The following is a 24,048-nucleotide window of genomic DNA, read 5'->3' as shown; positions in this document are numbered from 1 at the left end:
GACATCAGAAATGGATGGGCACTGGGACTAGTTAGAGACTCAAACAGAGGGATGTCAAGGTCATATCTCTGTTGAGGGCCTGAGCTGGTGACAGAGGGATAGATAGTGCCCCCAAGATGAAGAGGGAGGAAGGCAAGTGAGGACCAGTATAGTAACATGGTCTTTATTTTTGCAAACAGAAAACATGTTTCCAGCTTAGACCAAGTATAAAATTAAGACACTATCTTCATAAAAGAGTCAAACAATACAGAAGCATACAAAATGATACAAACAAAAAAATCTTCAGTAATTTCATATCCTGGAGAGACCCCACAAGGTACAAAAAGAGCCATGAGACCTGTTGAAGCAGTTAGACTGTCCCGCCACTAGGGTAGCTGTAAGGGGCCCAGGAAAAGAGCATGGAGAGAGACCAACTTAGGGGCTCCAGAGCTGGGGGTTGTGGGGGGAGTTACAAAGCAAGGCACAGGCCCTGCTCATCCAGCCCTTCACGCCTCAAGGAAGCTCTTCCCTCCACTCCTCCATGTTGGCCCTTTTCTTCCCCTGGCTGGGGAGAGGGTAGACAGAGTCTGCCAGAGATAGCTGCTACTGAACAAAAGGAGGGACTTAAGGATAACCCTGAGTGAGCTATCGAGGAAAAGAAGGTCCCTAGGAACTCCCTGTGGGGTGGGGCCTCTAGGGAAGGCCCAGGATCAAGTCAAGCTTTTGCCAGCTGCCTTACTTGGGGTCCTAAGGCAGCCACAGATACCCCCAGCCCAGGAAGCCTCTGGTTCTGGGCTCCCAGGGACTACACATAGGACTGAGACTGCTCCACCCCTGCTCCAGGCCCTACCTGAGATCATCCCCACACCCCTGATCACAAGTGTCCTTTGGGGTCTCTCTCAACCTCTCAAGGTTGATCACAGGTGTCCTTTGGGGTCTCTCTGGACTCAAGGTTGATAATATAAATATATAGAACTTTAAATAAAGACTATTTTTGAGCAGGAACAAGAAATATCACCCAAGGTGGTCCCTTTCTGCCCTTTGGCGACACCATAGGGAAAAGGAGCACAGCAAATATGTCACTTGTTATAGGCATTGTCTGCATTGTCATCTCATTGCATACAATGTCCAGCTGCTGTCTCAGTATCCACACACAGTCAACCTTTACAGTGTGTCATGATCCATCGTGTTTGCGCGTGTTCCATTTTCTGTACACTGGGACTTTACACCAGGTCACCTACTGTAGAGCTTACTGAGCCCTTCATTTACCTCTGCACAGGCATTTGGCTTGAAGTGAAATCAACACTATTGCTTCCATCCTTCCCTTCCTCACCAAGGTTTCCTCTCGGAAAGTGGGACTTCCAAGCCAACCAGCGTGCAGAGGCCTTGATAGTCATTATTTCATATTTATGTCCTGCTCTCCCAAAAAGCTGAACCAGTCACACTGTTCACCACTTACTATATCACCACTTTCTCTACAGCCCTGCAAATGCTGGGTATGGATATGTGTGTGTGTGCGCGTGCGTGCGTGCGTGCGTGCGTGTGTGTGTGTGTATGTCACATATAGTGTGTGTGTGTGTGTGTGTGTGTGTCACATATAGTCCTTTATATCATACACACATATACACCCAGCACTTGCCTGGGTGTGTATACTTAACAGGTGTGTAGTTAATCTTCCCCTTACAGATGAGAAAACTGAGCACCAGCAGGATAAAGTCATTTTCCTAGGGTCACTCAGGTGGGAAAACAGCACCTGCAGGTCTGGAGGTCACATCTGATCCCTGCTCTGTGCTCTGTCAAATTAACCACTTTGCTTCTGTAGACAGTAGGTTCTTCTTCTACTAACCCTTGTCCATGGAAGAAAACAAACACAACCTGTCCCCTGTAGTTTCTGTGTCATGCAGTCCAGGTTGGCAACTTCATCTGGGCCCTTCCCAAGTCAAGCTAGATCCAGGTCCTGAAGAGTTCCTCAGAAGACAGCACAGCAGTCATGGCACAGGCATCCACCTCTTCCTTTCTGCAGCTGATTAACTTCTGGGGTGAACTGGTTATTTTCTGAAAACAATAGTTTTCATTAATAATCATTAGATGCTAGTAGTAGTAAAGAATATTATAAAAATCCCAACTATTTGATTACTTTTTTTTTTTTGAGACTGGGTCTTGTTGTGTTGCCTGGGATAGAATACAGTGGGATCACCATAGCTCACTGCAGCCTCAAATTCCTGGGTTCAAACAATCCTCCTGCCCCAGTCTCCTGAGTGTCTGGGACTACAGGTATTCACCACATCTGGATGATTTTTCTATTTTTTGTAGAAATAAGAGTCTTGCTCTTATTCAGGCTAGTTTCAAACTCCTGGCCTCAAGCAATCCTCCCACCTTGGCCTCCAAAGTGTGAGGATTATAGGCATGACCCACCACACCTGGAACACTGAATTTATTTTCAGGCAGCAGAAATCCTCAAAAACAATTCCAATCCCTCAATCTGGAGCTTCCAACACTTGCTGAGATCATCTCCCAGTTCCCTGCCCTACAGTTCCCTTGGGGCCCTCCTTGGTCAAGGCTCCCTGCTCTGGGACCAGAATGTAATTATGGTCCCTCCCAAAACCATCTAACCTTCGTCCACCAGAAAGCTCTGAGAATAATCACCTGGTCTGAGATTAGCTTTGTGAACAGCATCTAACACAGTGGCTTGTCCAAAGGATTCATAAACGGGAGTCCCTTCTCTACTCACGTTTCATGTTCCTGCCACCTTCTCCCAGTGACCCCAATACACAATCATAACTGGCTGTAAACATGCAAATATCAACTTTTCAGAGGGAATCTCCTATCTATTGGTAGCCTGCTCACCTTCACCAAATTCTTCAGGTTCTTCTACAGTTCTTCCCATGGCCCTTTCCATTGTCACTCCCAAGGGAGGAACATGGGCAGACAAGTAGGCACAATGGTTCCCCCAACCTTAGACCTCCAGAAGACATCTGCTTCATTGAGCCAGTCACCCTTGATCCTTGTTTGTCTCGGTGTCCATGGGCAAATGCCAATAAGAAAAGATGACATATAAGTAGGGCTCACCCAGTGGGGGTGTTAGTGTGAAGCCCACCATCAACTCACTGCTGCTGGACCAGATTGTCAGGACAGTGGCTCCCTAAAACTGCAGTCATTATATTCAATTATTTTTTTTAATAATAGAGTGCTGCTGTCCAATATAAATATAATGTGAGCCACATATACAATTTTAAAATATTAGGAGCACATTTTAAAAAGTAAAACTATTATCCAGGCATGGTGATACACACCTGTGGTCCCAGCTACTTGGGAGCCTGAAGTAGGAGGATCCCTTGAACCCAAAAGTGTGAGAGGCTACAGTGAGCTATGATTATACCATTGCACTCTAGCCTGGGCAACAGAGCAAAGCCCTGTCACACATACACAGAAGAAAAAAAGAAGAAGAAATAGGTAGAATTAATTATATAATAATAACATATCTTATTTAACAAATATATCAAAAACATTATCATTTTAACATGTAATAAAAAACATATTAAAATATTTTATATAAGCTTGTACTGCCTTCAAAATCCATTATGTATTTTTTGGGTTTTGACACAAAGTCTCACTTTGTCACTCTCAGTAGAGTGCCGTGGCATCATAGCTCATAGCAACCTCAAACTCCTGGGTTCAAGTGATCCTCTTGCCTCAGTTTTTCTGTGTTTAATAGAGATGGGGTCTTGGTCTTGCTCTTGCTCAGGCTGGTCTTGAACTTGTGAGCTCAAAGAATCCACCCGCGTTGGCCTCCCAGAGTGCTAAAATTACAGGTGTGAGCTACCATACACAGCCTTCCATTATGTATTTTATATAATATTTACAACACATTTCATTTTGGACTAGCCACATTTCAATCACTTAATAGTCAAACATGACTAATAGCTAATTTATTATTGAACAGTGCAGCTGTAGAATGTTAATGTAAAAGAAATAGCATAATCTCAGTATTTCAAAAGGTACAAAATTATGGTCCTGAAGGTCGAACAAACTTTCAAGCAAAGATCAGCTGATTTTGTAAAAAATTTGAATTAGTTCTTAACATTTAAAAATCCAGAGGTTGCTCATAAGAATCTGTATTTCTGTGTTTCTCATTTAAAACTTGGAGATCTAAAAAAATAAAAATTAAAAATAAAACTTGGAGATCTGACAGCACTAGCTCACATTCCTTCTTGATAACAACATGCCAGAGCTAAGAAGTAACTGCCTCCTTTAGACAGAACATATTTGCTGTGCTCCCACTCCCTACATTTCTTTGCACTACACACCCTTTTTTTTACCCCTTGGTATTTGGCTGGCCTCAGAAGCATCTGAGCTTACTCCAATTTGTATGAAGCACACAAGGTCATACTTGGGATGGTCCATTGAAAAATTACTAACTTTGGGTCATCTTTATGGTGGCTGTTCACATGACAGTGGAATATGACAAGAGGAGAAGAATAAAGTGAGTTACAAAAAGGAAAGGGATACCCTTCAGTATACCCTTTTATAGATAAAAGACAAAGAAAATAAGTTATATTTTAAAATAGATAATTCTTTGGGCAGAATTTATATAATTAATATGATTTTCCTAGCATATATATTTTTGCTTTAAACTGCTACTTGGTAATATTAACATAAATGGAAAGAAATTTTTAATGGCATATTTCAGAGTACAACCATCATCAACCATAAAATTTTAGATGTAGACATGAAATGTCTCAGTCATACAGATAGATTAAACACGAACTCAGTAGAGCTTTTTGAAAAATTGTCAAGGATTTCTGATTGGTAATTTTCCATGGTTTAGTTGGAAAGATAAGTGCATTTTGCAAGAATGGCTAGAAATAACTTTTTAATAATTTAGAGGATTATCTGTAAGTAACACAAATGAGATGCAGCTATGCTGTGCTAAAATCGTGGCTGATGGCTCAGTGTCTAGTTCCTAAAAAATAAAATAAAAATAAAATCATGGCTGAGACAAGGGAGGTAGCAGTGATGCACAGCTCTAGAATGTAGTTGGGATTTAATGAACCCTAATGATCTATTTTTCGCACAGCACTATGGGGAAATGCATAACTCAGAGAATTTGCCCAATTCAAAAATCTTGGAGTGAAAACAGAAAACATTAAGAGCCTTACGGAAAGAAATGCACCTAGAAAGAGACACCAGAATGATGAAGGAAGATGGTAAAGGAGAACAGAGAAGCAAAAGGTAGTCAAGGGTTACTGTATCTCACTGCCCTGGGCAAAATTGGACATACTGTCAGAGACTCTTCTTATCTCTGGTCTCATCTAAGCTATTTGGTTTTCTCCAAAAGCTAATTTTAGAATGTGCCTCATAATGCATCAGGATCCCTAGGAGATCTTAGCAGTTGAGGACTCTTCTTGTGTACCTGAAATCCTGTAAGTATTGACCTTTCACACAATTCTTTTCTTGTCTTTTACTCTGTTCCTCGCAAACAAGGCTCTGGTCTTGGGAAGATTTTCATACCCCTGATCTTGAGGTAAAAAGGAAAACCCTGCTGGGTCTCTGAATGCAGGTCCAGAAGATGAAAAATGAGGGAGAGTATTAGGAATATAATGGCCTGTGAATAGAGGGTAAATATGGGCAACAGATTTGAGGGGGGGGGACCTAAACCTAACACACCATACCAATTATTATATTAAATGTTAATGAACTAACTACACCAATTAAAAGGTAGAAATTGTCAGAATCGATTTATGGCTTTTTTTTTAAACCCAGAATACAAGATCGACTATATATACAAGATCAGTATATATAGTTGAGATATACTTTAACTATGAATATACAGATAAGTTTAAAGTGTGTCTCTTGAAGATAGCATGTAGCTGGTCTTTTTTTCTAGGGTTTTTTTTTTTATTGTTTGAAATTCATTGAGGGCACAAAGATTAGGTTACATTGATTGCATTTGTTAGATGAAGTCTCTCTTATAATTCTGTCCCACCCCCAAGAGGTGTACCATATACCATGATCCCCCATCCCCCACCCACCTCCCTTTTTCCACTTGCTCATTCCCCTATTCCCCTCCCCTTGTATTAGCTCGTCTGCTGCCTTCATATTAGAATTAAGTACATTGGATTCTTGCTTGTCCCTCCTTGTAATGCTTTACTAAGAAGAATGTGTCCCACCTCTGTCCAGGTTAATACAAAAGATGTAAAGTTTCCATCTTTTTTAGTAGCTGAATAGTATTCCATGGTACACATATACCATAGCTTGTTAATCCATTCGTGGATTGGTGGGCATTTAGGCTGTTTCCACATTTTGGCAATTGTAAATTGAGCTGCAATAAACAGTCTAGTGCAAAGGTCCTTATGATAAAAGAATTTTTTTTCTTCTGGGTAGATGCCTAGTGATGGGATTGCAGGATCAAATGGGTGGTCTAATTTCAATTCTTTCAGGATTCTCCACACTTCCTTCCAAAAGGTTTGTAGTCCCACCAGCAGTGTAAAAGTGATCCCTTCTCTCCACATCCACACCAGCGTCTGCAACTTTGAAACTTTGCGATGTGGACGGTTCTCACTAGAGTGAGGTGATATCTCAGGGTAGTTTTGATTTGCATTTTCTTGATGATTAGGGACAATGAGCATTTTTTCATACGTTTGTTAGCCATTTATCTGTCTTCTTCAGAGAAAGTTCTATTCATCTCTCTTGACCAGTGATATATGGGATTGTTGGGTCTTTTTTTGTTGATTAATTTGAGTTCTCTATAGATCCTAGTTATCAAGTTTTTGTCCTATTCATAATATGCAAATAACTTTTCCCATTCTGAAGGTTGTTTGGTTGCTTTGATTGTTGTTTTCTTAGCTGCACAGAAGTTTTTTGGTTTAATTAAGTCCCATTTGTTTATTTTTGTTGTTGCAATTGCCATGGAAGTCTTCGCAAAATCTTTCCCCAGGACAGTATCTTTAAGTGCTTTCCCCAAACTTTCATCGAAGATTTTTATTGTTTCATACCTTAGATTTAAATCTTTTATTCATCTTGAATCAATTTTTGTAAGTGGTGAGAGGCGCAGGTCCAGTTTCAGTCTTTTACATGCGGTTAGACATTTCTCTCAGCACCATTTATTAAATAGGGATTCTTTTCCCCAGCAAATGTTCTCGTTTAGTTTATAGAAGATCATATGGCTATAACATGTTAGTTTCATCTCATGGTTTTCTCTTCGGTTCCAAATATCAGTGTCTCTATTTTTGTGCCAATACCATGCTGTTTTGATCACTATGGCCTTTTGGTATAGCAGAAAGTCTAGTAGGGTGATACCCCCAACTTTGTTTTTATTACTAAGAATTGTCTTGGCCATACAGGGTTTCTTCTGGTTCCATACAAAATGAAGAATTAATTTTTCATTGCTTCTCGGCCTTTTGGCTAAGATCAAGTGTGAAGAATTATTTTTTCCAGTTCTTAAAGGTATGATGATAGTATTTTATTGGGAATTGCATGGAATCTGTAGATTGCTTTGGGAAGTATAGACATTTTTACAACGTTGGTTCTTCCCAGCCAATAGCATGGTATGCTCTTCCATGTGTTAATATCTTCTGCTACTTCTTTTCTTGGGGTTTCATAATTCTCTTCAGAGAGGTCCTTTACCTCTTTTGTTACGGATATTCCTAGGTATTTCATTTTTTTGGAAGCTACTGTGAAGGGGATTGTGTCCTTCATTAGCTTCTCATCTTGGCTGTTATGAAGATATAGAAAGGCTACTTGTTTGTGGACATTGATTTTATATCCTGAGACATTACTGTATTTTTTTTTATCACTTCCAGGAGTCTTATGGTTGAGTCTTTGGGGTTCTCTAAGTGTAAGATTATATCATTGGCAAAGAGTGAGAGTTTGACCTCCTCTGCTCCCATTTGGATGCCCTTTATTTTCTTCTCTTGCCTGATGGTATTGGCAAGAACTTCCAGCACTATGTTGAATAGTAGTGTTGACAGAAGACAATCTTTGTCCGGTTCCAGTTCTAAGTGGAAAAGCTTTCAGTTTTACTCCATTCAATATAATATTAGTTGTGTGTTTGTCATAGATGGCTTTGATCAGAGTAAGAAATGTGCCACCTATGCTCATATTCTTAAGTGTTATAGTTAGGAAAAGGTACTGAATTTTATCAAATACTTTTTCTGCACCCATTGAGAGGATCATATGGTCTTTGTTTTTGCTTCTGTTGATATGGTGAATTATGTTTATGGACTTGTGTATGTTAAGCCAGCTTTGCATTCCTGGGATGAAACCTACTTGATCAGGATGAATGATTTTTTTAATGTGTAGGTGGAATTATTGGCTAGGATTTTATTGAGAGTTTTTGCATCTAAATTTACTAGTATGATCACTGTGAAATTCTCCTTTCTAGTTGGGTCTTTTCCTGGTTTTGGTATCAGGGTGATGTTTACTTCATAGAACATGCTGAGGAAGACTCCTTCTTTTTCAGTTTTTTGGCATAATTTCTGCAGTATGGGTATAATCTCTTCTTTGAAGGTTGGACAGAATTCTGGTGTGAAGCCATCTGGACCAGGGCTTTTTACTGTTGGGAGATTATTATTATTTCTTTAATCTCAGTTCTTGAAATCAGTGAATTCAAGAGATCTATTTCTTTGTGGTTAAGTCTAGGGAGAGGGTGTGATTCCAGGTATTGATTCATTTCCTCCATATTGTCAAATTTCTGGGCATACACTTTCTTGTAGTACTCAGAAATGATCCCTTGTATCTCTGTGGCATCTGTTATTATTTCCCCTTTATCATTTCTGATTGAGGTTTTTAGAGATTTTACTTTTCTGTTTCTAGTTAATCTGGCCAAAGGTTTTTTGATTTTACTTATCTTTAAAAAAACTGGCTTAGTGCCCGTAGCTCAGGGAGTATGGCACCAGCCACATACACCAAGGCTGGTGGGTTCAAGCTAGGCCCTGGCCTAATAAACAATAATGACAACTCCAACTAATAAATAGCCAGGCATTATGGTGGGGACCTGTAGTCCCAGCTACTCAAGAGGCTGAGGCAAGAGAATTGCTTAAGGCCAAACAGGTTGCTCTGAGCTGTAATGCCCTGGCACTCTACCAAGGGTGACATAGTGAGACTGTCTGAAAAAAAAAAAACTTTTTTGTTTCATTAGTTTTCTGGATAATACTTTTGTTTTCAATTTTATTAATCTCTGGTTTAATTTTGGTTACTTCTTTTCTTCTGCTGGACTCAGGATTAGATTTTTCTTCTTTTTCCGTTTGCATAAGATGGTTCATGAGTTTGTTCATGTGCTCTCTTTTTTTCAAATGTAGGCATCTAATGTGATACATTTTTCTCTTAAGACTCCTTTTGCTGTATCACACAGGTTTTGGTAACTTACGTCTTCATTGTTGTTTGAGGAATATAATGATTTCTTCTTTTATCTCTTTCTGAACTCAAATATCATTCAAGATAAGGTTGTTTAATATCCAAGTCTTTGTGTAGGGGTGAATATTTTTGTTGGAGTTCAGTTCTACCTTTATTGCCTTGTGGTCTGAGAAGATACAAGGTATAATTTCTATTCTTTAATTTTGCTGAGGTTTGGTTTGTGTCCTAGGATGTAGTCAGTTTTGGAGTACGTACCTCAGCATTCAGACCCCATCAGGTTGGGATCTTAAAGCTCACAAGAATCCTTCAGGGGCAGGTCTCACAATGCCCCCCAACTCCAGTTCCTGTGGAGTATGTGGTAGTCCCTCAGCCTGTCCCAAGAGTGGAGTTCTGATCCCCACAGGCATAATTAAGACAACCATGCTTTAGGCCCCTGCTAAAACCTTCCCACAACTTTCGCACAATGGCAGTCCTCTGGTTGCTGAGACCTTCTCAGTATAGCTGCATCACCAGTCACCAAATCTATGGCAATTCCACCCCAACCAGCATTCAAATCTGATATCTGTATACTGTTCAAGTTCACCCACTCTTCTAGGCTTTCCACTCAATGTGCAGCTTCCCCCAACTACTGAAAATTCCTAAAAGACTTCCTTCCATCCCAGCCTCTGTGGGAGGGACAGCAAATCCTAGCCAGTCACAATCACTTGCCTAACTTATCAAATGTCCACTGTTCCAGATCATACACTGTATCCAGTTCACCACCTTCTCGCTGTGCTCCCTTAGCTATGACTCTGGGTAAAGTCCCCACGCCAGGTTCTCTCTTTCTCCCCATTCATTCTAGAGCTCAGCTGAATGATCCTTTTGGTCTGCCATCTTGATCTGCCTCTTCTGTTTTGTTTTGTTTTGTTTTTAATATACAAATCTATTCTGACAATCTTTGCCTCTCAATTGATTTATTTAGTCCAAAAATAATGTACCATAAAAACAGTAAGCAAAAAAAGAACTACATTTATATCATGATAAAGACTATTACCAGAGATTTAAAAAATCATAATGATAAATGAACTAGTTAGTCAGGAAGATGTATCAATCAAAATTTGAATGCACCTAAAACAGAATCTCAAAATACATGAAGAAAAAATTGACATTAAGAATAAAACAGATATATCTCCATTCATCATGGTATTTTGAAATTCTTCTTTCAATAGTTAATAGAACAGCTGACAAAAAATCAGTAGAGGCAGAGTGGAGAGCAAGATGGCAGCTGAGTAACAGCTTCCTTGCATCTGGGCACCATGAGTCTGGGGAGATAAGACTCCAGGCATCTCTGGCTGGTGGAATCTGCCTATAATCATCCCTTTGAGGATACAGGAAGTCAGCGAGAAACTCCTGGACCCCAAGAGGAGGACAAAAACAGTGGAAAACTGGCAAGTAATCACATGTGTTCAATCGGTCTAATCCCGCAGACAGCTGTAAGTGCAGTAGCAGTGAGACTGCAAACCGGAAAAGCCTTACCTGTGAACTGTTTTGGTGTTTTTGGACTTGGCACTCAGTTGAACTGCCTTGGGGAGAGCTTGAGCAGGAATGCAGAGAACTTTGGGCATTGTCTGGGACCCCAGACTGACCCACTAAGCCAGACAGACGGAGCTAATAGTGTTTGGCTGTGGGCCACAGGGAGCCATTGTGAGAGAACTGCCCCAACAAGGTCTGTCCTAGGGGTTGCAGAGCAAGGATCAGGCGGGACCTAGTAACCTAGTGACTGAGCAGCCTAAAGGCAGGGTCTGAGCCACCTTACAGCCCTAACCCTCAGGAGCAGAGTGAGACCGGTTTTGGCACCGGTAGATTACCACTTCACCAGTGATTCCAGCGACAAGCACTTTCCTGGGAAAGCTTCTGCTTAGCAAGTTTAGAAGCTTAAAGTGCCTTTTAAGAGGGCTGAAGAGAGACTTAGGGTGTCTACCCTGTGGGGTTTGAGAAATCAGTGGAAGCCTCCAGTCGTATCAACATTGTAATTAACATCTCATACCCCAGAAGACCACCTATTGCCCAGACAATATTCAACAAGATATATATACTGTTTTGTTTTTGGTTGTTTTTTTGTTTTGTTTTGTTTTGTTTTGTTTTGTTTGTTTGTTTTTTGTTATTTTGAAGTTGTTGTTGTAGTTGTTTTGTTTTTTAATTTCAACCTTTTCTGTACAGATTTTTTTCTTTCTCCAGTTTTCAAGTATAAATACAATTTCCCATTGTTGCCTTTTTCAATAACTAGAACTTCATTTTTGCTAGTGTTTCTACTCCTATTATTTGGTTTTTCACCCAAATTTATCCTGTAAAGTTTTCTGTTTGCTTCTCTTGGTTTGATTTATAGCATTTTTGTCTTTCCTCTCTACTTGGTGGAGGTGGGGTACTGTGTCTGATCAGGTTAGCAAAGAGCTGCTGACCTCAAGGGAACAACCCAACCGGGCACCCCCATAGGTTGGGGTTTTTTAAGGTGTATCAAAGTACCCTACTGTACACCTATATTGCTCTGTCTCCCTCTTTCTGTGCCTCTCTTCTTCTCGTCTATATTCCTTTTACCCACCCCCTCTCCTTTCTCTATTTTCTTTTCGTTCTTTCCTTCTTTCTTTCATCCCTTCTTGCTTTTCAAACTTCTCATCCTTCTGGTCCTATACCAAAAGGACTCATCGAAACCTTAGTCCACAGGTACAGGAACTTAAAGAGCAAGAGGAACTGAAAGGAAAATTATGGCAAGGAAACAGATAAAAGAAATCACTCATGAGGAAAATCAGCAGAAAACTCCAGGCAACATGAAGAACCAGTCCAGAACAACCCCGCCAAGGGACCATGAGGTAGCTACTGCAGAGGACTCCACCAATAAAGAAATGCTAGGAATAACAGAAAGGGAATTTAGAATACACATGATGAAAACAATGAAGGAAACTGCTAATAAAGTGGAAAATAACCAAAAGGAAATCCAAAAACAGAATCAAATAAGAGATGAACGATATGAAGAATATAGAAAGGATGTAGCAGAGCTGAAGGAACAGAAGCAGTCAATTAGGGAACTTAAAGATGCAATGGCAAGTATCAGCAACAGGTTAGACCATGCAGAAGAAAGAATTTCAGAGGTAGAAGACAAAGTTCTTGAGATAACTCAGATAGTGAAAGAGGCAGAGAAGAAGAGAGAGAAAGCAGAACATTCACTGTCAGAATTACGGGACCTTATGAAGCGTTCCAACATACGAGTTATAGGAATCCCAAAGGGGAAGAAGAATACCCCAGAGAAATGGAAGCCATACTAGAGAATATTATAAAAGAAAATTTCCCAAATATCACCAAAGATTCTGACACACTGCTTTCAGAGGGATATCGGACCCCAGATCGCCTCATCTCTAACTGAGCTTCTCCAAGACACACTGTGATGAACCTGTCCAAAGTCAAGACAAAAGAAAAGATTCTGCAAGCTGCCAGAAGTAAGCGCCAGTCGCCCTACAGGGGCAAATCCATCAGAGTGACTGCAGACTTCTCTAATGAAACTTTCCAAACAAGAAGAAAATGGTCATCTACCTTTAATCTACTTAAACAGAACAATTTCCAGCCCAGAATTCTGTATCCTGCTAAGCTAAGCTTTAAAATTGATGGAGAAATCAAATCATTTACGGATATACAAACATTGAGGAAATTTGCCACAACAAGACCAGCTCTACAGGAAATTCTTCAACCCTTTCTACACACTGACCATCACAATGGATCAGCAACAAAGTAAAAACTCAGAAATTAAAGGACAGAACCTAATCTCCACACTGATGCAAAAGATAAAACTAAGCAATGGAATCTCACAAAATAAGATGAATAGAACTCTACCATACTTATCCATTATCTCAATAAATGTTAATGGCTTGAATTCCCCACTGAAGAGACATAGATAGGCTGACTGGATTATAAAACACAAGCCATCCATTTGCTGTCTGCAAGAAACACACCTGGCTTCAAAAGACAAATTAAAGCTCTGAGTCAGGGTTGGAAGACAATTTTTCAGGCAAATGAAATTCAGAAGAAAAGAGGAGTTGCAATCTTATCAGATACATGTGGATTTAAAGCAACTAAAGTCAAAAAAGACAAAGATGGTCACTTTATATTGGTCAAGGGAGAAATACAACAAGAAGACGTTTCTATTCTAAATATTTATGCACCCAATTTAAATGCTCCCAGATTCTTGAAATAGACCTTACTCAGTCTGAGCAATATGATATCTGATAATATCATAATAACAGGGGACTTTAACACTCCTCTTACAGAGATGGACAGATCCTCTAAACAGAAATTAAACAAAGATATAAGAGATTTAAATGAGATCCTAGAACAACTGTGCTTGATAGATGCTTATAGAACACTCCATCCCAAAGATAAAGAATACACATTCTTCTTATCACCCCATGGAACATTCTCCAAAATTGATCATATCCTGGGACACAAAACAAATATCAACAGAATCAAAAGAATTGAAATTTTACCTTGTATCTTCTCAGACCACAAAGCACTAAGGGTGGAACTCAACTCTAACAAAAACGTTCGACCCCACAGAAAGACATGGAAATTAAACAATCTTCTGTTGAATAATAGATGGGTGCAGGAAGAAATAAAACAGAAAATTATTAACTTCCTCGAGCATAACAACAACGAAGACACAAGCTACCAAAACCTGTGGGATACTGCAAAAGCAGTTTTGAGAGAAAAATTCATCGCTTTAGATGCCTACATTCAAAAAACAGAAAGAGAGGACATCAAAAAACTCACAAGCCATCTTACAGATTTGGAAAAAGAAGAACAATCTAAGCCTAATATCAGTAGAAGAAAAGAAATCTCCAAAATCAAATCAGAAATCAATTAAATTGAAAACAAAAGAATCATTCACAAAATTAATGAAACAGTTGGTTTTTTGAAAAAAATAAATAAAATAGATAAACCATTGGCCGGACTAACGAGAAATAGAAAAGTAAAATCTCTAGTAACCTCAATCAGAAATGATAAAGGGGAAATAACAACTGATCCCACAGAGATACAAGAGATCATCTCTGAATACTACCAGAAACTCTGTGCCCAGAAATTTGACAATGTGAAGGAAATGGATCAATATTTGGAATCACACCCTCTCCCTAGACTCAGCCAGGAAGAAATACAGCACCTGAACAGACCAATTTCAAGCACTGACATTAAAGAAACAATAAAAAAGCTTCCAACCAAAAAATGCCCTGGTCCAGATGGCTTCACTCCAGAATTCTATCAAACCTTCAAGGAAGAGCTTATTCCTGTACTGCAGAAATTATTCCAAAAAATTGAGGAAGAAGGAATCTTCCACAACACATTCTATGAAGCAAACATCACCCTATTACCAAAACCAGGAAGGACCCAACCAAAAAGGAGAATTTCAGACCAATCTCACTCATGAATATAGATGCAAAAATTCTCAACAAAATCCTAGCCAATCGATTACAGCTTATCATCAAAAAAGTCATTCATCATGATCAAGTAGGCTTCATCCCAGGGATGCAAGGCTGGGTTAACATACGCAAGTCTATAAACGTGATCCACCATATTAACAGAGGCAAAAATAAAGATCATATGATCCTCTCAATAGATGCAGAAAAAGCATTTGATAAAATCCAGCATCCTTTTCTAATTAGAACACTGAAGACTATAGGCATAGGTGGCACATTTCTAAAACTGATTGAAGCTATCTATGACAAACCCACAGCTAATATTTTACTGAATGGAGTAAAACTGAAAGCTTTTCCTCTTAAACCTGGAACCAGACAAGGTTGTCCTCTGTCACCTTTACTATTCAACATAGCACTGGAAGTTCTAGCCAATACAATTAGACAAGACAAGGAAATAAAGGGAATCCAAATGGGAGCAGAGGATGTCAAACTCTCCCTCTTTGCTGACGACATGATCTTATACTTAGAGAATCCCAAAGACTCAACCACAAGACTCCTAGAAGTCATCAAAAAATACAGTAATGTTTCAGGATATAAAATCAATGTCCACAAGTCAGTAGCCTTTGTGTACACCAATAACAGTCAAGATGAGAAGCTAATTAAGGACACAACTCCCTTCACCATAGTTTCAAAGAAAATGAAATACCTAGGAATATACCTAACAAAGGAGGTGAAGGACCTCTATAAAGAAAACTATGAACTCCTCAGAAAGGAAATAGCAGAGGATTTTAACAAATGGAAGAACACACCATGCTCATGGATGGGCAGAATCAACATTGTTAAAATGTCTATACTTCCCAAAGCAATCTACCTATTCAATGCCATTCCTATCAAAATACCAACATCGTATTTTCAAGATTTGGAAAAAATGATTCTGCATTTTGTATGGAACCGGAAAAAAACCCGTATAGCTAAGGCAGTTCTTAGTAATAATAATAAAGCTGGGGGCCTCAGCATACCAGATTTTAGTCTATACTACCAAAGCCATAGTGGTCAAGATAGCATGGTACTGGCACAAAAATAGAGACATAGACATTTGGAATTGAGTAGAAAACCAAGAAATGAAACTAACATCTTACAACCACCTAATCTTCGATAAACCAAACAAGAACATACCTTGGGGGAAAGACTCCCTATTCGATAAATGGTGTTGGGAGAACTAGATGGCCACATGTAAAAGACTGAAACTGCACCCACACTTTTCCCCACTTAAGATGATTCAAGATGGATAAAGGACTTAAATTTAAGGCATGAAACAATAAAAATCCTCAAAGAAAGCATAGGAAAAACACTGGAAGATATTGGCGTGGGGAAAGACTTCATGAAGAAGACTGCCATGGCAATTGCAACAACAACAAAAATAAACAAACGGGATTTCATTAAACTGAAAAGCTTCTGTACAGCCAAGGAGACAACAACCAAAGCAAAGAGACAACCTACACAATGGGAAAGGATATTTGCATATTTTCAATCAGACAAAAGCTTGATGACTAGGATCTATAGAGAACTCAAATTAATCCACATGAAAAAAGCCAACAATCCCATGTATCAATGGTCAAGAGACATGAATAGAACCTTCTCTAAAGAAAACACACAAATGGCTAACAAACATATGAAAAAATGCTTATCATCCCTATATATTAGAGAAATGCAAATCAAAACCACCCTGAGATACCATCTAATCCCAGTGAGAATGGCCCACATCACAAAATCTCAAAACTGCAGATGCTGGCATGGATGTGGAGAGAAGGGAACACTTTTACACTGCTGGTGGGACTGCAAACTAGTATAACCTTTCTGGAAGGAAGTATGGAGAAACCTCAAAGCACTCAAGCTAGACCTCCCATTTGATCCTGCAATCCCATTACTGGGCATCTACCCAGAAGGAAAAAAATCCTTTTATCATAAGGACACTTGTACTAGACTGTTTATTGCAGCTCAATTTACAATCGCCAAAATGTGGAAACAGCCTAAATGCCCACCAACCCAGGAATGGATTAACAAGCTGTGGTATATGTATACCATGGAATAATATTCAACTATTAAAAAAAATGGAAACTTTACATCCTTCATATTAACCTGGATGGAAGTGGAAGGCATTACTCTTAGTAAAGCATCACAAGAATGGAGAAGCATGAATCCTATGTACTCAATTTTGATATGAGGACAATTAATGACAATTAAAGTCATGGGGGGGGAGGAAAAGCAGAGAGAGGGAAAGAAGGAGAGGGGTGGGGCCTTGGTGTGTGCCACACCTTCTCATGATTGCAAGAGGGACTCTACCTAACAAATGCAATCAGTGTAACCTGGCTTATTGTACCCTCAATGAATCCCCAACAATAAAAAAAAAAAAATCAGTAGAGGCAAAGATTATCTGAACAATGTCATAAAACATTTGACCTAATTGATATTTTTTTTTAATTATCCCAACTACTATAGAGTACATATCCTTTTATGCTTCAGGATACTATGAAACCCTCAAGCTCTTTCTGAGGGGTTGGGAATAAAGGCCCATCCTGTCCCCCTGTATTTGATACACTGTATTACCTTTAGGTATAGCAGTAAGCCATTCAGTCGGAGTAAGAAGGGCGGGGCAGATGAGAGGGACATTGATAAGCTTTATGAAAAGGAGAAAATGAAATGAGTCAATATATTTAAAGCCTTAATACAGTACCTTGCACTTAGCTCTATTCTAGTATTAGCTAATATGGTATGACTACCTGGTCCTGAAAGTACTGGAGAGAAAGGGAGAGTGGACATTAAGATAACAAGGTGGAGGGGTGTCCTGTGGCCTGGATTACTGGGAGAATTACTCCTCCTGTGTGGGGAGAGAAAAAATGACTCCTTCCAGAGTGACTCCAGGCCGATGAGGAACTACAGGCAGAAGTTCCAGCTCTATTTGCTTTCCAGAAGCTGACTGCAGGTTCCCTCTTCCCAGGAGATAACTGTGAGAAACCCCTGGGATGACAGGGATAGGCTTTTTGTTTTTGTTTTTGTTTATTACAGTGTTGGGGGGAGGTTGTTTTTTGTTAGAGACAGAGTCTCACTCTGTCACCCTGGCTAGAGTGCAGTGACATCATTGTAGTTCACAGCAATCTCAAATTCTTGGACTCAAGAGATCCTCCTGCCTCAGCCTCTTAAGTACCTAGGACTATAGGTGCCCACCACAATGCCCAGTTCATTTTTCTATTTTTAGTAGAAATGGAATCTCACTCTTTCTCAGGCTGATCTTGAACTCCTAAGCTCAAGCAATCCTCCTGTCTTAGCCTCCCAGAGCACAAGGATTACAGGTATTGAGACACCACTCCAACCTTGTTTATTGTGGTCATTGTTTTGTTTTTTTGTGCTGCCTTGTGTGGTTGAGGTGTCAGGGTTGGGGAGGAAAACTGGAGAGGCAGCTGGACAAGCAATTGAGAGAGCTGTTGAAGGCCTGCTTTTGTTTTTCACACACCATGGCATGGGCACACAGGCCTATCCCCACTCAGACCCATGGTCCATTATCATCAGGAGTAAGACAAGAATTCTGGGCTTGTGAGAAGCTGGAAATATAGGTGGGCACCCCTAACCCCAAGACACATGATGAAGGTCCAGCCTGCTGCCTCTTCACTGCACTCCACCCCAACAAAAGTCAAAGCATAATCCATGCCTCCCATGTTCACACACGTATTCTTCACCCTGAGAACAATGAGGCCTTTCGCATGGGGATTGAATATGCTGTGTTGGAACATGTTACTGGGCATAGCTGTTGTTATAGTTGAGGGAAGGGGTTTAGAATACTAGGCAGGCCAGTTCAGAAGGGTAAGAATGCATGACTCCCAAAACCCCAAGCATCCTTGGTCAACAACATATCTATTCTTTTGGCTATGTCAGGTCCTGGGAGAAGAAAGAGGTAGCCTTCCTCAGGGAAGTCACTGTGCCCTGGAGAAGAGAGGTCTCTCCTAGTCCCTCTGATTAGACCCAAAGTCCTATAAGTACTCTCATTTCTCTGTATAAATGCCTCTAATTCCACAAAATGTGTGCCCATTGCCAACCGAGGCCCAAACTACATCTGGTCAGTGTCATGATGGAAGGAAAAAAGAACACTATTACCAAGGTGTCTGGGAGAACCACTACAGGGCAACAGGAGTATCGGAGCAGCTGGCCCATTTTCCAGATGGAGATCAGCACAGCCACAAGGATCAGCATGAAGCCAACAAATGCAAACAGAGCCAGCACCAGGGGAAGGGCCTCTTCTGGAAACAAAAAGATAACACCTTAGGAAACAACGGTGAAGACAAAATCTCTAAACCAAGCCTCCTCCAGTTTCTTGGAGTTGGCTCTGCACATTAGCCAAAATGGCAGATAACAACATTCTAAGGTTTGATATTTGCCCTAGTGACTAAAATTACCACCAATAAAACCATTTCTTCATATTTTTTTTCTGAAACAGAGTCTCTCTCTGTCGTTCAGTCTAGAGTGAGTGTTGTCCATGGCATCAGCCTAGCTCATAGCAACGTCAAACTCCCAAACCCCTGGGCTCAAGTAATCCTCCCACCTCAGCCTCCAGAGTAGCTGAGACTACAGATGCCCATAACAATGTCCAGCTAATTTTTTCTATTTTTAGTAGAGATGGGGTCTCACTTTGCTCAGGCTGGTCTCTCACTCCTGAGCTCAAGGAATTCTCCTAGCCTCTGCCTCTCAGAGTGCCAGGATTACAGCGACCATGCAGAATCTCTCTCTTTTTTTAAAATGATTTTTCTAGAATCAAGATTAAGACCTGGTTTCCTGAAAGCTCCAGGATTAAAAAGATTAAAACCTTTTTCTGGGTAAGGAAAAGGGAGGAGTATCATATGTTAAGCCACTAGTCTTGTTAGCACGTACCTTGGCACCACTGCCAGGAGGAAGGCAGAGCGCCAGGCCCCCAGAAGGAGGAGGGGGAGGTGCTGAAGGAGAATAGCATAGAACAGAGCTGGGCGGTAACTGAAAACGAAGTGTATTTCATAATTTGCTATTGGCATCAATTCATATTATGGATGAAATAGTGAGTTCAGAAGAGTCATATAATAACTATGATTTATCTAGCCCCTATTATGTGTGCTAGAGCTTCTTCTGCACTGTGATAGGGGCCACACGTATAGTCACTTATTTTTCATAACTTCACAACAAGTGTGAGTATCCTTGCTTTTCTTTTCTTTTTTTCTTTTTTTTTTGCAGTTTTTGGCTGGGGCTGGGTTTGAACCCACCACCTCTGGTATATGGGGCCAGCGGCCCTACTTCTTTGAGCCATAGGCGCTGCCTGTATCCCTGCTTTTATAAAAAAGGATTCTATGCTCAGAATGGTTGCATGACTTACTGCAGGTCATGCAGGGAAGGCTGGTTCCAAAGACCACAGTTATTTTACCAAATGAATGTAGCAGAAAGGGCCAGACCTGAGCATCTGGAGATGCAGAAGAGGACAGGTTATTTTCTCATCTTTGTTCCTTGCAACCTTGAGAAACTCATTTAGCCTCTGAACTAGGCAGCTGTCCAGCAATGTGAAGGGTCACTCAGCCAGTGAGGCTATGGAGAAGTATGAACTCACACGTGACTGGGGCACTGTATGTTGTTTCACCGCTTTTGGAAAGTATTTTGGCAATATACATCAAGAAGTACACAAATGTTCACGCCCTTTCACCCACTCCGTGATTTTAATTCTAAAAAAAACTCCAAGGAAGGAAATAGTTATATGTATAAGTCAGTTCTTAGCAACAGCTGGACTGAAATGCAAGCCTCATAACTGATTACATGTATTGGCACTTGCATATGTTGGCTATTGTGCATGTTTTTAAAAAATAAGTAGATCCATATGCACTGACATGAAAGGACATTCACAATATACTTCTAAATGAAGTCAAGCCAGGTACAGTATAGTGGGTGTTCAAACTGCAGCCTGTGGGCCACATGCAGATTATTTGAGGACTGTTTTGCTTATCTATGGTGTTGGATATCACAAAAAGTATGCAGAGACCTTTTCTTTTGCTGTTCAGCTTTCATTAGTGTTTGTGTATTTAATGTGTGGCCCAAGACAGCTCTTCTTCTTCCAGTGTGCAGAGGAAAGAAAAAAGGTTGGACATCTTGTATGTCGGTGTGCATTGATACCACACAGGAAATAAACTTGCCAAAGGAAACCTCTGTAAGAACAGAGCACTTACCACTTACTTTATGTAATTCTGTGTTGTCTGGATTATTAAACATGCTTGACTCACATAATTTTTAAAAGTAACATAAAATATAGTAATCAAGAAATCTGCATGGAAAACATTATAGATATGATATTTGTGAAAAAATGGGCACAAGTGTACATGTGATAGGAATATAGTATGTGCCTACACTTGGGCAGTGAGTGACTGGAGGATAACATCCCTTGGAGGAATTTGGAAACAGTGATCAAAATTCAAATATGTATGACTTTGACCATGCAACTCTACTTCTAGGAATTTATCCTTCAAATATATACACACCAGCAAATGATCTATGCCCAAGGAAATTAATTTGCACGTTGGCTATAAAGGCAAAATATTTGGGGGAAAAACCTAAATGCCCATCAATATGGAACTAGTTAAATTAGTTATTATATATTCAAACAATGGAATTACTATGTAGCTACAAAGGCAGCTAAAGGGATTTCTTTATCACTATAGAAAATGCTACACAATATATAAAATAAAAAAGACAAGATCCAGAACAATGCCTAGAGCATGCTCCCATTATATAAATACATTCTCATTTACTTGCATATGCATTAAAAAGTCTTCGGAAGGGTATACAAGAAGCTAATACCTACAGAAGAGAGTGCAGGAAGTATATAGATGGGGAAGAGGAGTGAAAAAGAGAATTTTTACATGTATCTATTTTTGGAACCATATAAATGTACTACGTATTCAAGATAATTATTTATTTTTTATAAAAGACTAAAATGTTCAACACAAAAGTGTTATACACCACTAAAATGTAGCGGTGTTTTAGTGGCAGGGTCATGGGATACAGGGATTTGTATGGTTTCATTTCTTTTCAAAATATTCTAAACATTACAGGTTTTTACACCATAAAATATTCAGGGGAAAAAAATAGGTCAAACAAGAGGATCCTGTAGACTTTCCAAAAGGATCCTTCCAGATAAAAGGAGCTGTGACCTTATTCAGTGTCATTATACAATGTGGTACTTCCTTACAAGATCTGCCACTCCTGCAGCCCCCTCTGATTCACAAGCAGTGACCACTCAGTAAACCAGTCTTGCAACATCTGGCCCCCAGCCTAGGAAACTTCAAGGGGGTAAGTGTTCCAGACAGCTGCTGGAACCCCATCTAGCCCCAGGGTGGACTCCTGCCTCCAGGGAATTAGAATGACACATACTTTCACCATGGGAACCCACCCAGCCTGCGGGGCAGGTCAGTGAAATCAAAGGAAAACTCCTAACCAAAGGAACCTAGCAGGCATCTGAGCATGTGCTAGGAGGGCTATCACCCATCCAGGTCTCCAGGGGACAGGGAGGCTGTCCTTACCTTGAACTTCAAGGCATTCTGCCTGGCTGAAGGCGCTGTGCCTCCCAATGGCCTTCACGACTGCCTGGGCTTTCACACAGTATGCAGCCCCTGGCTCCATGGTTACCAGATGCACTGGAATGCCCCCACTCCTCACCACTTTGATATGTTCCTTTGGGAGACCAGAAAATACAGTTAGTTCCTGAGGGCAGCAGGACTGGAAAGCACCAGAAGAGCCAGGGAGGGAAAGCTGCTAACATTTCCTTTCCACAATCCTCTCATTTATGCACACATTTGTTCACTCATTCATTTATGCTTTCATATTTATTAAGTACCTACTACACTGTTCTAGGCATAGAGACACAGCATTGAACAAAACAAAGTCCCTGCTCTCCCAGAGCTCCCATAGGGAAAGAAAGACAATAAATAATAAATACACATATCAGGTGGTAACAAGGGCTATGAAGGAAAAGCAGAGCAAAGAGGTAGATGAGGAGGCATTACTTTAAACAGGGAGGTTAAAGAAGGCCTCTCTGACAGGGTAACATTTGGGCAGAGACCTGAAGGTTGGAAATATGAATGAGTAGGGGCTTGGCATGGTCACTACTGCCAGGGGGGGTCAGTGCAAGGAGCACTGGAGCTGGCGGACAGTAGCTCCTCACTTGTCCATTTGTCCACCCATCTGTTCTCTCATCTGTTCACCTGCCCCACCTCCGCCCCCATCTCTGTGTTTTGTATCTGAGCCTGTGGAGGCTTGTCTGGACCCAGCCCAGATGACTCAGGGTACATGTTCTTCTCTCAGCAACATCCCTGCCAGTTACCAAGGGTGGGGAGTGGGCTCTATCCCAACGAATCTGAGGGAGCATGCAGGGGGCCTGACCGGTCCCCCACACCACTCCATCTGCTTGCCTGACAGTGCCATGTCCTAACAGTGGGCCGTGACCTAGTAGGAGTAAATACTTGGACTCAGTATTATTGCCTGCCCCACCTGCCTCACCATTTAATCCCCTGATGAATGGATGGCAGGAAATGTGTCCTGCCCACAGACACTGCTGTAAGATCAAGGGTGCCTCTCTCTGAAAATTGTCTAATTAGAGGCCAGCTGGCTACCTGTGATCCCTAAAGCTTGGACTGATAAAATAAGCAAAACCCATCTATTGCTCTTCTAAGGATTTGGTCTTAGGATAACCGGGTGCCTGGACCTAGAAGTAGGGACAGAGAAAGGACACAGTGAGAGGGAGTCAGGCCTGAGAGATTTTGAATCATAGGCACCTGTGAGAAGGAGTGATGAGGGATCAAGGCCTGGGGAAGGCTGGGAGAGGGCCACAGGAAGCATGCTGTAGTGAGGGCCCACCAGGGGGAAGCAAGGACTCCTTAGGCACAGGGCCCTGGGTAAGGGAGGCTGCGCTGCAGCCTGGCCCTGTGCCAACTCCATTCATAGACCCTGTGAGAGGCTCTTACTGTACCATATTAATCCTTATGACAAAGACTATTTTTCCTTGTGCTGACTGGAGTGGGTCTCTAGGCTTTGTCACCGTATCAGCTTGGACAGGGGCTCCACAGATCTCAGTGTTCCCTCATTCCTGCTAACGCGCCAGCCCTCCTGCTGCTATGGCTTGTTTGGCCATTCCTTCTGAGAACTGTCCTTCTACCCACCCTAGACTGCAGCAATCTTCCCAATGGCAAGGCAGCACCCCATCTCGGCATTCTGCACGGCTCAC

The 24,048-nt window shown here is 40.9% G+C and overlaps 1 protein-coding gene and 1 pseudogene across 8 annotated transcripts in view; one reads left to right on the top strand and one right to left on the bottom strand.

Moving 5' to 3' along the window:
• Positions 1-31: 31 nt before the first annotated feature.
• The window catches only part of IL20RB (interleukin 20 receptor subunit beta), a 45,573-nt gene continuing 21,556 nt past the window's right edge, over positions 32-24,048 (bottom strand). For 2 of the 8 annotated variants that reach the window (XM_053599306.1, XM_053599309.1), the window contains exons 5-7: positions 22,349-22,499; positions 18,918-19,060; positions 37-2,034 (exon numbers count right to left, since the gene is read on the bottom strand). In XM_053599306.1, the coding sequence (XP_053455281.1) occupies positions 1,924-2,034; positions 18,918-19,060; positions 22,349-22,499 (405 nt within the window). In that variant the 3' untranslated portion in view covers positions 37-1,923. The other 6 variants (XM_053599304.1, XM_053599303.1, XM_053599305.1 and 3 more) reach the window with 6 other exon arrangements.
• LOC128592769 (uncharacterized) lies at positions 7,364-7,520 on the top strand (annotated as a pseudogene).

Source organism: Nycticebus coucang, chromosome 8 (genome assembly GCF_027406575.1).
Source record: "Nycticebus coucang isolate mNycCou1 chromosome 8, mNycCou1.pri, whole genome shotgun sequence".
Lineage (NCBI taxonomy): Eukaryota > Metazoa > Chordata > Mammalia > Primates > Lorisidae > Nycticebus > Nycticebus coucang.
Note: the sequence above shows the minus strand (reverse complement) of the source record. Positions and strands in the feature narration are given on the sequence as shown.